This window comes from Sarcophilus harrisii, chromosome 3, assembly GCF_902635505.1.
Source record: "Sarcophilus harrisii chromosome 3, mSarHar1.11, whole genome shotgun sequence".
NCBI lineage: Eukaryota > Metazoa > Chordata > Mammalia > Dasyuromorphia > Dasyuridae > Sarcophilus > Sarcophilus harrisii.
Window position 1 is genome coordinate 527,161,772 of NC_045428.1, and position 15,788 is coordinate 527,177,559.

The 15,788-nt window shown below is 31.8% G+C and overlaps 1 protein-coding gene across 1 annotated transcript in view; it reads right to left on the reverse strand.

Annotated features, from left to right (window-relative positions):
• Positions 1-15,788, reverse strand: part of FREM2 (FRAS1 related extracellular matrix 2) — a 203,073-nt gene that overhangs the window by 41,343 nt on the left and 145,942 nt on the right. The window contains exons 7-11 of the mRNA XM_003764540.2: positions 13,152-13,301; positions 10,817-11,026; positions 9,786-9,983; positions 7,690-7,854; positions 7,414-7,596 (exon numbers count right to left, since the gene is read on the reverse strand). Coding sequence (XP_003764588.1) covers positions 7,414-7,596; positions 7,690-7,854; positions 9,786-9,983; positions 10,817-11,026; positions 13,152-13,301 — 906 coding nt within the window. The remainder of the gene's footprint in view (positions 1-7,413; positions 7,597-7,689; positions 7,855-9,785; positions 9,984-10,816; positions 11,027-13,151; positions 13,302-15,788) is intronic.

The window sequence follows — 15,788 nt, forward strand, 5'->3', positions numbered from 1 at the left end:
TTCAATGAATAATTTAATTTGATTGTACTTTTGGAAAATCAAGTGGTTAGAGACAGTAGAGCATGATGGAAGGTTAAATTTTAAATCAAAAGACTGGTTTACAGACTCATTTTACTGTTTACTAGTTGCATGACCCTGGGAATGACTTACTTTTCCTCCCTAAGTTTTACTTATCCCATCTGAAAAATCAGGGAAATGGACTGCTGGTTTATAAGGTACCTTTTAGTTCTAGATCCTGTGATCTTGATTGTATTTAAAATATTTTTTTATTAATTGCTTAAATTATTTTTTTTTCTTTTAGAAATAAGAATGTAGTTGAATTTTTGCTCATATTTATTTATTGCTGGACATGTCCTAGTAGAGAAGGGATGATATGTTGATAAAAATAGAGTACAGATTAAAAATAGATGACAATATTTGCCTTTTAAAATTAGGCCAATTATTAGGATAAAATAAGTAACCACTTTAGGTAGATGATTCAATGCATATATTTTTTCTTTTTGTTAAATATTTTTAAATAATAGTTTTTTATTTTCAAAATATATACAAAGATAATTTTCAACATGTACCTTTGTAAAACCTTGTGTTCTAAATTTTTCTCCCTCCCTTCCCTCATCTCCTCTACTAGACAGCAAGTAATCTGTTTAAAGGTTAAACATATGCAATTCATCTATACATATATGCTATTCGTCTATACATATTTCCACATTTATCATGCTGCACAAGTCACATTAAAAATGAAAATAAAATCCCAGAAAACTAAAAAGCAACACACAACAAAAAAGGTAAAAATATTATGTTGTTGTCTAGATTCAGTTCCCACAGTTTTCTTTCTAGTTGCAGAAGGCTTTCTCCATCACAAGTCCATTGGAAGTGGCCTGAATCACCTAATTGTTGAAAAAAGCCATATCCATCAGAATTGATCATCACATAATCTTATTCCTGTGCATAATGTTCTCTTGGTTCTAGTTACTTCACTTAGCCATTAGTCCTCTCCAGGACTTTCTGAAATCACCCTACTGATTGTTTCTTATAGAACATAATATTCCCTAACATTTATATACCACAACATATTCAGGCATTCCACAACTGATGGGCATCCCATTCAGTTTCCAGTTCTTTGTATCACGCAAAGGGTTGCTACAAACATTTTTGCACATGTGGGTCTCTTTCCCTTTTTATTATTATCTCTTTGATTTATAAATCCAATAAAGATACTGCTGTATTGGACACGGTTCCAAATTGCTCTCCAGAATGTTGGATCAATTCACAACTTAACCAACAATGTATTAGTGTTCCAGTGTTCCCACATCCCCTCCAAACTTTATCTTTATCTTTTCCTGTCATTTTAGTTAATCTGAGAGGTGTATAGTATGTGCAATAGAGTTGTCTTAATTTGCATTTCTCTGATCAATAGTGATTTAGAGCATTTTATCATTGTTTTAATTTCTGAAAATTGTTTGTTTATATCCTTTGACCATTTATCAATTTGAGAATGGCTTTTATTCTTATAATTTTGAGTCAATGCTCTGTATATTTTAGAAAGGAGGCCTTTATCATAACTCTTGGATGTAAAGATTTTTCCCCCCAGTTTTCTATATCCCCTCTAATCTTGGCTTACATTGGTTTTGTTTATACAATAATTTTTAAATTCAATATAATCAAAATTACACATTTTGCATTTCATAATGTACTCTGGTTCTTCTTTGGCCATAAATTTTCTTCTTCTCCACATATCTGAGAGGTTCCTGTTCTCCTAATTTGGTTATAGTATCTACCCTTTATGTGTAAATCATGAACCCATTTCAACTTTATCTTGATATAGGGTGTTAGATATTGACCGATGACTAGTTTCTACCAAACTATTTTCCAATTTTCTCGGCAATTTTTGTCAAATACTGAGTTTTTATCCTAGAACCTGGGCTATTTGGGTTTATCAAACACCAGACTAGTATATTCATTGGCTATTGTGTCTTGTTAGCCTAATCTATTCCAGTGATTAACTATTCTATTTCTTAGCCAGTGCCAAATGGTTTTGATGACTGATGTTTTATATAATATAGTTTTAGAGCTGGTACAGGTGGGCCATTTTTGTTTGCATTTTTTTTTATTAATTATCTTGAAATTCATTTTTTTCCTTCCAAATGAACTTATTATTTTTTTCCTAGCTTTGTAAAGTAATTTCTTGGCAGTTTGATTGGTATGGCACTGAAGAAGTAGATTCATTTAGGTAGAATTATCATTTTTATTACATTAGCTCAGCCTACTCACAAGCACTTGGTATTCTTACAGTTGTTGAGATCTAACTATATTTTGTGGGAAGTTTTGTAATTGTGTTCATATAGTTCCTGACTTTGTCTTGACATGCAGACTCCCACATATTTTAAAATATCTAAAGTTTTTAAAATGGAATTTCTCTTTGTATCTCTTGCTGCTGGACCTTTATTAGTAACAAAAAGAAATGTTGATGATTTATATGTATTTATTTTGTATCCTGCGACTTTGCTAAATTAATTGTTTCTAGTAGTTTTTAGTTGATTCTCTAAGAATACCTTTATATCATCTTTAAAGAATGAGAATTTTGTTTCCTTATTGCCTACTCTAACTCCTTTAATTTATTTTTTCTCTCATTGCTAAAGCTAGCATTTCTAATATAATATTGAATAGTAATGCTGATAGTGGGAAACGTTGTTTCACCCCTGGTCTTACTGGGAATGCTTCTAGTTTATCCTCATTACGTATGATGCTTGCTGATACTTTTAAATAAATGTTGCTGATCATTTTAAGGAAAACTCCATTTATTCCTAGACTCTCTAATGTTTTTAATAGGAATGGAAGTTGGATTTTGTCAATTGCATTTTCTGCATCTATTGAGATAATCATATGATTTCTGTTAGCTTTATTATTGATGCAGTCAATTATGTTAAGAGTTTTCCTAATATTGAACCAGTCCTGCATTCCTGGTATAAATCCTACTTGGTTATGGTGTATTATCATAGTGATAACTTCGTGTAATCTCTTTGCTAATATTTTATTAAGATTTTTGCATTTATATTCATTAGGGAAATTGGTCTATAATTTTCTTTCCTTGTTTTGATATCAGCACCACATCTGTGTCATAAAAGGAATTTGGCAGACCTCTTTCTTTCTCTATTTTCCAAAAAGTTTACATAGTATTGGAATTAATTGTTTTTTAAATGTTGTGTAGAGTTCATTTGTAAATCCAAGTGGCCCTGGAGATTTAGGGAGTTGATTAATAGTTTGTTCAGTTTCTTTTTCTAAAAATAGAACTTTTAAGTAATTTATTTCCTCCTTTGTTAATCTGGGCAATCTATATTTTTGTAAGTATTCATCCATTTCACTTAGATTATCAGATTTACTGGCTTACAGTTGGGCAAAATAGCTCCTAATTGTTGCTTTGTCCTCCTCATTGGTGGAAAATTCATACTTTTCATTTTTTATACTACCAATTTGATTTTCTTCTTTCCTTTTTTCTAATCAAATTAACTAAAGGTTTATCTATTTTGTTGGATTTTTCATAAAACCATCTCTTAGTTTTATTTATTAGTTTAAGAGTTTTCTTATTTTCAATTTTATTAATCTTTCCTTTTATTTTCAGAATTTCAAATTTGGTATTTAATTAGGGTTTTTAAATGTTCTTTTCCTAAATTTTTTAGTTGTATGCCCAATTCATTGATCTTCTCTTTCTCTATTTTATTCAACTAAACATCTAAAGTTTTGGCTGCATCCTATAAATTTTTGTATGTTGTTTCATTATGGTCACTTTCTTGGATGAAATTATTTAGTTTCCAATTTTTTTTTTTTTTGGTTTATTTCCCCCTGGACTTTATTATATACAATTTTCATTGCATCTTGATCTGAAAAAAGATGCATTTGATTTTGATTTGATTTGATTTCTGCATTTTTATGCATTAATACAAGGTCAATTTTTGTGTAGGTTGAGATTCCCACTAATATAATTATGCTGTGTATTTCATCTTTCAGTTCTTTTAACTTCTCTAGGAATTTAGATGCTATATCACTTGGTGCATATATGTTTCATATTGATATTACTTCAAAATGCAATTTCCTTTTTTTTAATCTCTTTTAATTAGATCTATTTTTGGTTTTGTTTGATCTAAGATCAGGATTGCTAGCCCTGCTTTTTTTTCCCCCTTTCCCTGAAGCATAATATATTCTGCTTTAGCCTTTGACCTTTATTCTGTCTGTATCACTTTGCTTTAAATGTTTTCCCTATAAACAACATATTGTAGGATTCTGGCTTTTAATCCAGTCTCCTATCTGCCTCAGTTTTATGGGAGAGTTCATTCCATTCACATTCATAGTTAAATTACTATGTATTTCCTGCCATCCCTCCCTCCCCCCATCCCTTATAGTTTTCTTTTTTTTCTCCTCTCCAATGTTTTGCTTTTGACCACCACTTGCTTCAATCTGCCCTCTCCTTTTACAGACCCCCCCCAATTTTTTCTTATTCCTTTGCCCTTCTACTTTTTTCTTCCTTCTACTAGCCTTCCTCTTCCTTTTTCTCTTTCCCATCCTTCTTCACTTTAGAGTAAGACAAATTTCTCTATCAAACTAAATATGTCTGATATTATCTCTTTGAGCCAAATCTAATGAGATTAAGGTTTAAACAATGCTCATCTTTCTCCCTTTCTTTCCCTCAATTGTAATGGGTCTTTTTTTTTTTTTTGACTCTTCATGTTTTATAATTTACTCCATTTTACCTTCTCTTTCCTCTTCTTCCAGGACAACCCCTTTTTCCATCCCTAAGTTCTTTTTTTATGTCATCATAATAAAGTCAAAGTATATTATACCCTCTAAGTATATAAAACATATATAAGTATATAAAACAGTTTTCAAGAATTAAACATATCTTTTCCCCATATACGAATGTAAATATTTTAACCTTTAAAAAAACATAATTTTTTTTTCTTCCCTTTTTACCTTTTTACGCTTCTTTTGTGTTCTGGGTTTGAAGATCAATTGAAAATTTCCCACTTCATTGAATGTCCATTTTTCCCCCTGAAATATAATGCTTAGGTTTGTTGAGCAGTTGATTTGTGGGTGTGTTCCAAGTTCCTTTGCCCTCCAGAATATCATATTCCAGACCCTTTGATCCTTTAAAATGGAAGCTGTTAGGTCTTGGGTAATCCTGATTGTGGCTGCTCAATATTTAAATTGTTTCTTTCTGGCTGCTTGTAATATTTTCTCCTTCATCTGATAATTCTGGAATTGATCTACAATATTCCTTGGAATTTTCATTTTGGAGTTTCTTTCAGAGGAATTCTTTCAATGGCTACTTTACTTTGTGGTTCTGGACATAGGGCAGTTTTCCTTGATTATTTCTTGAAAAATGTTTTCTAGGCTTTTTTTTTTTTCATTGTGGTTTTCAGGCAGGCCGATAATGCTTAGATTGTCTCTCATGAATCTATTTTTTAGATGAGTTACTTTTTTCTGATGAGGTATTTTACATTTTTTCATTTTTTGGGTCTTATTTGAATGATTCTTGATATCTCATTAAGTCATTCACTTTCATTTGTTCAATTCTAATTTTTAATGAACTATTTTCTTCAGTTAGCTTTTTTTTAAACCTTCTTTTGCATTTGATCAGTGAAAATTGTTCACTTGACTTTTTCCATTTCACCAATTCTATTTTTAGAGAGTTATTCTTTTTTTTTTTTCTTTCTTTTTTTTTTTTTTTTTTTTTTTTTTTTTTTTTTTTTTTTAACATTTCACCAAATCTATTTTTAAGTTTTTCCATTTCGCCAAATGTATTATTTAAGGAGTTGTTTTCTTCAGATAATTTCTGTTTCCTTTTCCAAACTCTCCAGCAAAACTTTCATTTTATTTTTCTATTTTTCTTCAAATTCTTTTTAAAAACATTCCTTGAATTCTTCCAAGAGAGCCTTTTCATATCAGACCAATTCATATCATCTTTTGAGACTTCATCTGGAGATGTTTTGCTTTTACTTTCCTCAAGGTTTGAAGCCTGTTCTTCCCTATCTCCAAAATAGAGCTCATTTTGCTTTTTTGCTCATTTTTAAAGGTTGAGACTGTTTCTTAAGAGAGATTGTCACTGCCTTCCTCTACAGGCAGAAGGGATTTTATGCAGCTCTGGTGCTGGTGCTGTGGGTTTCCTTCCCACTGGATAGGAATAATCAAGTTCTGTTTGTTATGCTAAGGTTCAGGGGCTCACTGTTTGCCTTCTGTAGTTACGTTGGAAGTCTCACAGCTAGTCTGCTGATCCACTGGTTTATGAATTAGCACAGAGTAGCCAATACTGCTGTATTTTGGCTCAGAGCCTCCTACTAGATTCCCCAGTATGCAGGAGTCTTTCTGTCCTGGCCTCCTTATGCTGTACCTGTGCTTGTCCTCCCCTGCCCAACTGAGACAGACCTTTCCCAAAGTTCTTCCAAAAATATCTTCTGCTGGAAATTTATTACATTCCAAATATTTGTGGACTCTGTCACTTCTATTGATTTTGAGGGAAGTCAGGAAGAACTCAAAGACCTATCTAATTTCTTCCATCTTGGCTTCATTCCCCATATATTTTTCTTATAAACCAAAATTTACCTCTTACTATTGAAAAATAGTGCTTTGGTGTATACAAACACCTATAAAATCTTATTTTTTTCTATTAACTTTCATGAAATGGAAATATTTTCTTTAAACATTTAGTCAATACATGTTAATATTTTGTTCTTTGGGGATACAATAATGTCAAGCCTAAGAATTTATTATTTCTTTTTATTTTGTTTGCAAATCTATCATTAAATGTATTTATTTTCTTTTTGAAATAATTTATTTGTTCTTACATACTTCACCCTCTCTTCCTTCTCTGTCATAGAGAATTATCTTTATCAAAGAATAAAAAAGAAGGAAAAAATAGTTCAGCAAAATTAACCAACACAATGAAAAAAAGTCTGTCATGTGCAATGTTCAATGCCTATTATTCCCATTCTCTGCAAAAAAAAAAAAAAAAAAAAAAAAAAAGCAAACTTTTCTTTGGGATCAAACTTCATTATAATTTTCCAACATTCAGTTTTGATTGTTCTGTGGTTGATAATATTTATTCAGTTTATATTGTTTTAGTCTTTGTGTATATTGTTCTCCTGGTTTTCTTCATATTGTATCACTTCATTTAAGTGTTTCCATGCTTCTCTCTATTCATCAAATTCATTGTTTTGTCTAGCATGGTAATATTCCATTATAGTAACACATCACAATTTGTTGAGCTATTGCCCAGTTGATGGACAACCACTGCAACAGAGCAAATATTCATGTATCTATGTGAATAGTTCTTTTCTTGGTTCTTTTTTTCAAATGCATTTATCAACATAGAAAATCAATTAAACACTAATCAGTTTAAAAGAAAATATGGCTTCTGCTCACCTTCTGACACGGGGTGATAGTCTTCTCCTGAGACAGCAGAGCCATCCTTTGTATGCACTCTCACAATGGAAACCTTTGAAGTGTCTCCTTGGCGAAGCACAGGAATTTTCACAATGACTGACTGACTTGGTCCCTTTGGTTCATGGACACTAAATTTGGTTTCTCCAAGCTTAATAATTGTCTCTGAAATTTTTTTGAAAAATAAAGACAAAGTGATTATATTGGTAGTAATCTCCATGCTTAGTTCACATTAGAATAGAGAAAATATTTTCTTACTGTCAGCATCATCTCGGATCTTTATCAAAGTTTCATTTTGTTCACCAACTGAAGCTCCAAAAGGGGATTCACTTTGTGGAGTACCAAGAACTAGACGTAATTCTTCTTCTTCTTCATAGATCACATCATCCATCAATACAAGAATACAGGGCTTTTCAGTCTCACCTGGAATGAGAATGCAAGAACTTGATAAGTCATTATCATACAACCCAATCATAAAGTACATTTGCATAGTGAAAAAATACAAGTGGAAGTGGATGCAATGTTTTTAAAAGACCCTGAAAATACTTATACTCATAAATATAGGACATATTTTTAGAAAACTGAATACATTTTCCAAATTTCATAGAGATTTTCCATTTGTGTTCCTATATCTTTAATAAAATAGGCAGCTTTCCAAATTGACATATAAAGGTTAGCCAGATTTAATTTCTTATTTTAATTTTTTTTGAAAATAGAACTTTAAAATGTTATGGCCTTCAACTTGCAGAATTTTGAAGTCATTCAAGACTTTAGAGGCTTTTTAATTGTAAGCTATAGTAGACATTAATTACAAATTAAAGGAAATGAAAATATAATTGATAAATAATTAAATAAAATATATTTTAAAAAGAAAAAATTCAATATTAGATTAAGAAATATATATATATATTTTATCCCATTAGCAATGATTCAGGTACTTCAAAAAGTGACTTTGTGAAGCATAGCTCTCAGGAAGATTATTTAAGCACTTATATGTAATGGGCTGAGGCTTGAGTTGATGCACTGAGGTCCCAAGTACATCAGGCTAAATAGTAATTGGACTATACTCTATTAATATACATGATTGGATAAAGAATGGTCCCTGCCCACTCTCTGTGCAAGTCCTGATGTGTTGTACAGGAAATGACGATTTTGGTGGGTGGAGGCAGAGAGAGGAACAGGAAGAGAAGCTGGGAGAGATTGGGCCTGGAGTCCATTCTCCTGGCTGCTGGTCGTGTGGCTGGTTATCTAGCTAGCTTCTTGACTCAGCTGCACACATTGCTATCGCCGATTCTCTTCCACCTCCGATCCTTCTTCACTGAGAATAAAGACTGACGATTTTCCCCTAACCTGAACTCCGGACTCCTGCTGATTTTAAAATACGCGATCTTCACACTTAATGGAAGATAAATTGGAAACGGGAGAAATGAATCAGGCCAGTTGGATATATTGGAAAAAGACAAAAGAGACTCAGGGCAGTTGGGCGACTATTGAATTAATTGTCCAGGCCAGAGAAGATGTGGGGCTGAACTAGAATTAAGGTAATAGCATTTGAGAGAAGGGAAATTGACACTAGCAACGTAGAGGAAGGCTGAGCTTGTCTACAGCTATCTGCTAGCCTAGCTATAAGACCAACCTCTTGGCATACTGGAGTAAAGAGCTTCATATTATTCCCCATAAAACTGGTTTTCTGTGACTGTCATCATTTTTCAATGGGGACAAAAATTGAGGGAGGCTTTTTCTTTCCAACAAGGCAGGACAAACATGATTCCCTTCTTAGTCTTAAAGAGACCTGAGGAATAATTATATTAATGCTACTCTTTATCGTTTTAATTTCATGTCCATTTAAACATGCAAACTATTATTTAACACTACTTTAATCAAAGAAAAAAAAAAACAAATTACGAGAATTGAAAATTATTTATATCCATTGCCATAAAGGACTGAGAAAAAGTTTAAATTTAACAACTTTTTAAAATGTGTTTTCTTTTTAGAAAGGATAAATTTGTTATCAACCTTGTTATAGTGGTTATCAATCACAATCAAAGATTCTTAGATCTTAAATACAGAAAAAAATGTTTTGTGACAATGAAAATCTACTAAGTAATAATGCACAATCAATGAAAATTTTTTCTCATTTTATTCTTTAAAAATCTATTTTTGTTGTTACATTTTGTTTTTATATAATCTAAATCTCTGCTTGTGTTCCTCCTTTTTCTCCTACAAAGCTATCCCTTATAATATTTTTTAAAAGAAAGAATAAGACAGAAAATCAGCAAAATCATGCAATATATCCATTTAAAAAACCTGATATTATATGCAATGTACAACCCAAAATCTGAGTTCTAACATACCAGGAAAGAATGTGATAATGGAACTGTCTGTGTTTGGACGTTCTTCAAAGTCCATCATTACTTGCGCAGATCCTTGTCGAGTGTAGCATCTCACTGAAGACTTATGTTGGATATCCCCACTCCTATATATCATGGCAACAATCTGGCCATCATTTTCATTCCCACTGTATACACGTTCTTTAAATTGCATCTTAGGCACTATTAAAAATATACAAAAATCAGAATGTTTGGAAACTAAATTTTGGATGAAGTTGCTCAAAATACATTTCATTTTAAACCATTTATCCATTTTACTTGGAGACATGTAAAAGGCAAATAGAGTAAGTTTTTTTTTTTAAAAATTAATGACATCAAAAAGAATAATTAGTTCTTTCCAGAGAATTCTGGTCACAACAGGTTTGAGGTAGGTTATAGTTAGAAATATGTTGGTAAATGTTTAACAATTAGCTATCTAGATAAAAAAAAAAGTATGTTCAATACATTTTAAAATTTAATTTTATTATTAACATTTCCCCATCATTTTTAAATGTCTAGATAATAAAAATGAATAAATCAAGCCCTGATTTGTAATATTTGCTGACTTCTGAGGTGTAAGTGCTTATACTGAGAATTTAACAATTCACGCATGAGTGGCCATTGCATCCTCTTGGATACTGATTACATTAAGCAAAGCTGACAAAAAATTGATTATGTGTTATTTCACATGGAACTTGGATTGTTTCAACTAAAAGAAAAAAAGTAATATGACAATTCAAGATAATAAAAATGTGATGTCTTGCACAATTTGACAAATGTTGAATTGAATGGAATTTTACATTTCTAGAATAACAGAGGTCATGGCAACTTTTCTCCAATTCCATCATAATTTCTGATTTGAGGCAAATATTAAAAATACTTTTAGAAATTGAAAAATTCTATAAAATTTACCTATGGAAAACATGAGCCCAATTCAAATGTCAATGTAGTAATAATCAGATAGTATTATGGCACTTCTAAAAATTATGAATAATGTGAAGACAATATATACTTACAATCAGAGACTGAATCATTAATAAAAATTGTGGCTTTGTTGGGTTCTCCAAGGGCAGCATTCATAGGCATACGTAATACTAATTCAAATCTCTCAATTCCTTCTAATATTGGTTGTCCTCGATCATCCAGAATAATGACCCGGAGAGTTTGCATGTTAACTCCAGGTGCAAAATCTAAATTACGACTGATCCCCACATAGTCAGTTCCAGCTTTTAGGGAAATAAAGGATTAATCAATTAAAAAAATGACAAAAGAAACTAACATTCTTCCAGTCACCCACATTTATGACTTTGTAACTTTTTCTCCCTCATCTTTCACATAATGCTAAATCTTGTCAATTCCACCCTCTCCCAGCCCCCATATTTCTTGCATCTTTCTCTTTCTTTCCATTTGCTCAATTAATATCCTAAGTAGGATCTCATCACTTCTCACTATAGTTAGGTCCTATTTCAATATGACAGGTTCTTCTAATGGTTCTTCCATCATTCAGTCTTTCTCCATTATATTTCTACTTCTATAAGCTTGCCACTTGATATTTCTAAAGCAGAGATCTGACCATATAACTCCCCTGCTTAAGAAGCTCCAATAACTCATTGAATATTCTAATATAATTAAGATGGATAAACATCTGGAACATAAAGAAATCTCGAGGGACCTTTATGAAATAATCCAGAGATTAAGGTCTTTGGACAGGAACTATTTGGTTTTTGACTTTGTATCCTTAATATCTACCACAGTTCCTAATATGAAGTTGGGATAAGGACTGAAACCATGATTTCACAGGCACAGGAAAAGAAATTCCTCAACCAAAGGAAAATATCAACTTATCTTCAACTTTTTGTCTTTTTTGCCTAGAGTACTGTGAGATTTAAGTGCTTTGCTCAGGCTCACAAAATCCCTGCATCTTAAGGGTGGCACAAAATAGGCACATGATAGATTCCTATTGAAGTAAATGGAATTAAATGTAATTAAAGCCTTACTTCCCACCCCCACAAAAAGCCAGACCAGAACACTATTCCTATGTGAAAGGAAAAGATAGCTGGAGTTAATGAAGAAACAAAGAATGCAGAGGGAGACTGAAGAATGAATGATACATTGTTCTGGATATTTTATATGTTTGAAAGTAATTTATTCAATTTTAAATAGTTAACAAAGAAATTGATTTCATGAATGTTTAATATTACATTTCTAATAAAGCATCAATGAACAACAAAAAAGTCACATCACATCCCCTTCTCTAAGCCAAGAATACGCCCTTCCCTATTCTTCTTGACAAACAGCTTGAAAAAGGCTTTTTTGTTGTCCTTTGCTTTTTTCCCCCTCAATCTTCAGCGCACTCTAGACTTTAGCCTTTCTAAAAATTTTCTCATAGGTCTGTGCCACTCTTTTTATATCCATCACTTCCATCTTTTGTAAATGTTCTTTTTGAATGTGAATTCATCAGAGAGCTTTCTACAGAGTCACATTGAATCATTTCAATACCCTGCCCTCAGGATCATTATGATAGCCTTGCCAGAGTTCCATTTTAGAGAGCTCCTCTTAATCTTTCACAAGCTTAAACCATGTAATTATGCTTATCTATTCATTGAACTTGCAAATATCTGGCTTTCTTAATTAGTCATAATACATAATTGAACCTCAATAAAGATATTTAGGTCTATTCATTAAATGGAATTATGGTGCAAAATTTTAAAAAGAAAATAAACAGATTTTTTTATTTTTCTATTTAAGAAAAAAGAATCAAGTAACACATATATAACATAATGAAATTGCCGAATACATATCTCATTCTTGGATGAAAAAGATCATTAAGTCACTAGCTTATAACTTAGTTTAAGCCTCATATAATATATTGTGACTTCTCATAATGCCAAAAAGTCTCATGTTTACTTAACAGTGATAAGAATATATTTTAAGTAAGCCAATTATTTTAATTATTCAAATTTATATATATTTACATATATTCAAATTTAAATATATTTCTTCACATTTCTATTCAGTGATGCGCATAATATTCCTCTTCACAATACTTAGAAAATGTCTCTAATAAAAAAGCAAAAGGGAATTTATTTAATTGAATTCATTTCATGTATCATGGAGTCATTAATTTAGAGGTAGAAGACCTCACAGGTCATTTAGTCCATTCATGCCTTCATTTTACAGGTGAGGAAGCTGAGGTCTAGGTAGACTGTGACTTGTCTAAAGTCATATAAATAGTAAATGGCAGAGCTAGGGTTAGTTTTTTAAATTAAATATAATAATGCCATATGGAAAGGGCCAGATTTATCAGAAACTTTAATAAATAAATAAGAACTAATATAAGAAATGACTCACCATCTGCAGATGAGGGCTCACTTTTCCGAGATCTCACCATGACACTAGAAAGCCTTGAGAGATCAGTACCAGTTCTCCAGATGCATACTTCAACAAATCCAGCACTCTCATCTACAGAGTACTCAACAGCACCAAAGTAGAAAGTTGGTTCTGTGAGAAAGAAATGGAATCCAAATCATGTTATTTTTATTTTCTTTTCCAATCCTCAAATTTATAGACAGTGAAAATTAACTTGCAATTATGAACCTTGGGTATATTCAACATTAATAAGTCTTATATCACATTTTAATTCCCCCATTACTAGAATAGAATCCCATCAGCACAAGAGTTATGAATCATAACAACTTCTAAAAGTGTCATAAAAGATGATTAGCCTAAAGTATCAGTATTAGTTTTTTTCCCCCCAAAATTTTAAAGTTAAAAGAGAATTCCATTTTATCTACAGGACAGCTAGTTTTGGTAAACTATATAAAAAATGATATTGTTACCAGATGCTGAATAGCTTTGTTTTCTCTGGGGTTTATTTTCTCTGGGGTAAGACTTCATTTTGGATGGCAGATTCCGTTGTTTAACTTATGACTTACCTAAGTCTAAATTACATCACCTGTTTCCCTTTCATCTTTGATCCTGAGGCCTCTGTATCAACTCTAATCCTGAGAATTAATCATTTTCCAAGATTAACATAGTTGGATGGGTCACTATAGCCAGAGATTAGGTTTAAGGATCTATTTGGGCTTGTGAGGTACTTTGATTAGTCTGTATGAAATCTGGGTTCACAAATAAAATTAAGTTTGTCTCACTGGAACTTCTTAGGAGCCACTTAGAGTTGGGGAGAAGAGATTTCATATCTACTTTTCCCAGTGTTAGTAATAGATTTGTGCTGACCTACCTATTGCCTTTTTCTTAACTTTCTGACTAACCACATATGTTTATGATATAGATAAGTGGAGTTTGAGGCATAAGTTGGTATCCATGGAAAGTCATTTCACTACCTGATTTACAGTTTTGGGGGGATAGATACTTGCTACTTGAGTCTCAGCTTCTAGTCAACAAAGTGGTTGACTACACATATGTTTTGAGCTAAAAGTGTGAGAAAATTTGAGTGACATTATATTCTGCTGCCTTTTTTTTTTTTTATCAATTTCGATTTACACTAAAACCAAGGTGGCCCTAGGCAAAAAGAGGCATGGAGCTTGAGCCTTTGCTCCTTAAAACACAAGGCCATTGTGAGCCTGATTTTCATGCTTCAGAGGATATAATTTTAATTTAAGCTCATTCCTTAACACCAATGGCTTACAAGGATAAACACACACATACACACACACACACACACACACACACACACAGAGAGAGAGAGAGAGAGACCCTTATTTTGTACTGCTTCATAGTTTAATTTCTTCACTTATTTCATTTATTTGGATCAAATAATTCTGAATACAAGAAAGCTATTTTTGTTCTTATTTTCTGTAATACAACTAGAAAATAATCTTTCTTAAGAATTTTTGAAATATAGGATACCAAACTTAGAGATTTTGTTTGCATATTTTGGTCAAATGGGTGATAAATCTCCTGGAAATATTTCCCCACTTTTAGACCTTTCAACCTGAGCTGTTCCTGCTCTTCTGGATGCCAGGGCATGTGAGTGTGTGTGTATAGATGAAGGTGTTATCTTATTAACCTTAGTCAAGTTAGACTTTAAATGTAAGCCAATAAATTCCTGACATTTCTCACTTCAATGCAAGCAGACAAAGGTGAAGATAAAGAGGCTGGATAGAGTAACTAACACAGAGAGTTCTTATTTTGACCAGCTTCCAAACCACAGAATATCTGAGTTTTCTGAAAGGCTCCCAAAATCATTTTGGAGAAAAAACATTGAGTTGGATCCAATGTGTTCAATAAATAAATGCACTAATCTTTCCCCCCTTACAATCCTTGCAAATTATGTTTTTGGATAAATTAGATTTTTGGGGGTTAAGGAACCAACTAGTGATTCAATAGGGGAAGAAATTCTATTTATCTATGCTATATCTGCTTTCATTAGTCCCCTTACCATCACAAACCCAGAATCCTGTTTTGGCCCCACCACCTTATATTTCTCTATATTAATGGGAAAATGAATAGAATAAAATATTTTAAATAAAGAAAATTCTTGTTATTGATCATAAACTTATTTAAAATCTTAGTTTTCTTTTTTGGGTCTATGTTCATTTGGTCAAGTATGGACCAAAAGTTCTTCACTTTATAATTCTATACAGCAATTATGTTTTAAAATGAGTCTTATTCAAGCTTTTTGTTTTCCCTAAGTTGTCAGATAAGATGTAAATTGGAATATTTTAAGGGGAAAATAATATTCAGTCATAATCATTTGAAATCATCCAGAAAACATCAAATTATATGATGATCTATTGGGATGGCACACTTGTCAATATGTGGATGGAAAAAAACTGGAAGTTATACATTATATATTGAATGACAAATCTGAGATAAAAATGCTTTTACAATCTACAACAAAGGATTAAATATGATGATTGAAATTCTATTAGGATATAAATATAATGTCCAACATGGTTCTGAGGAATATTACCAAAAAACTTAACTCACACTTGATTATAATATAGAATTACATCTATGCTTTAC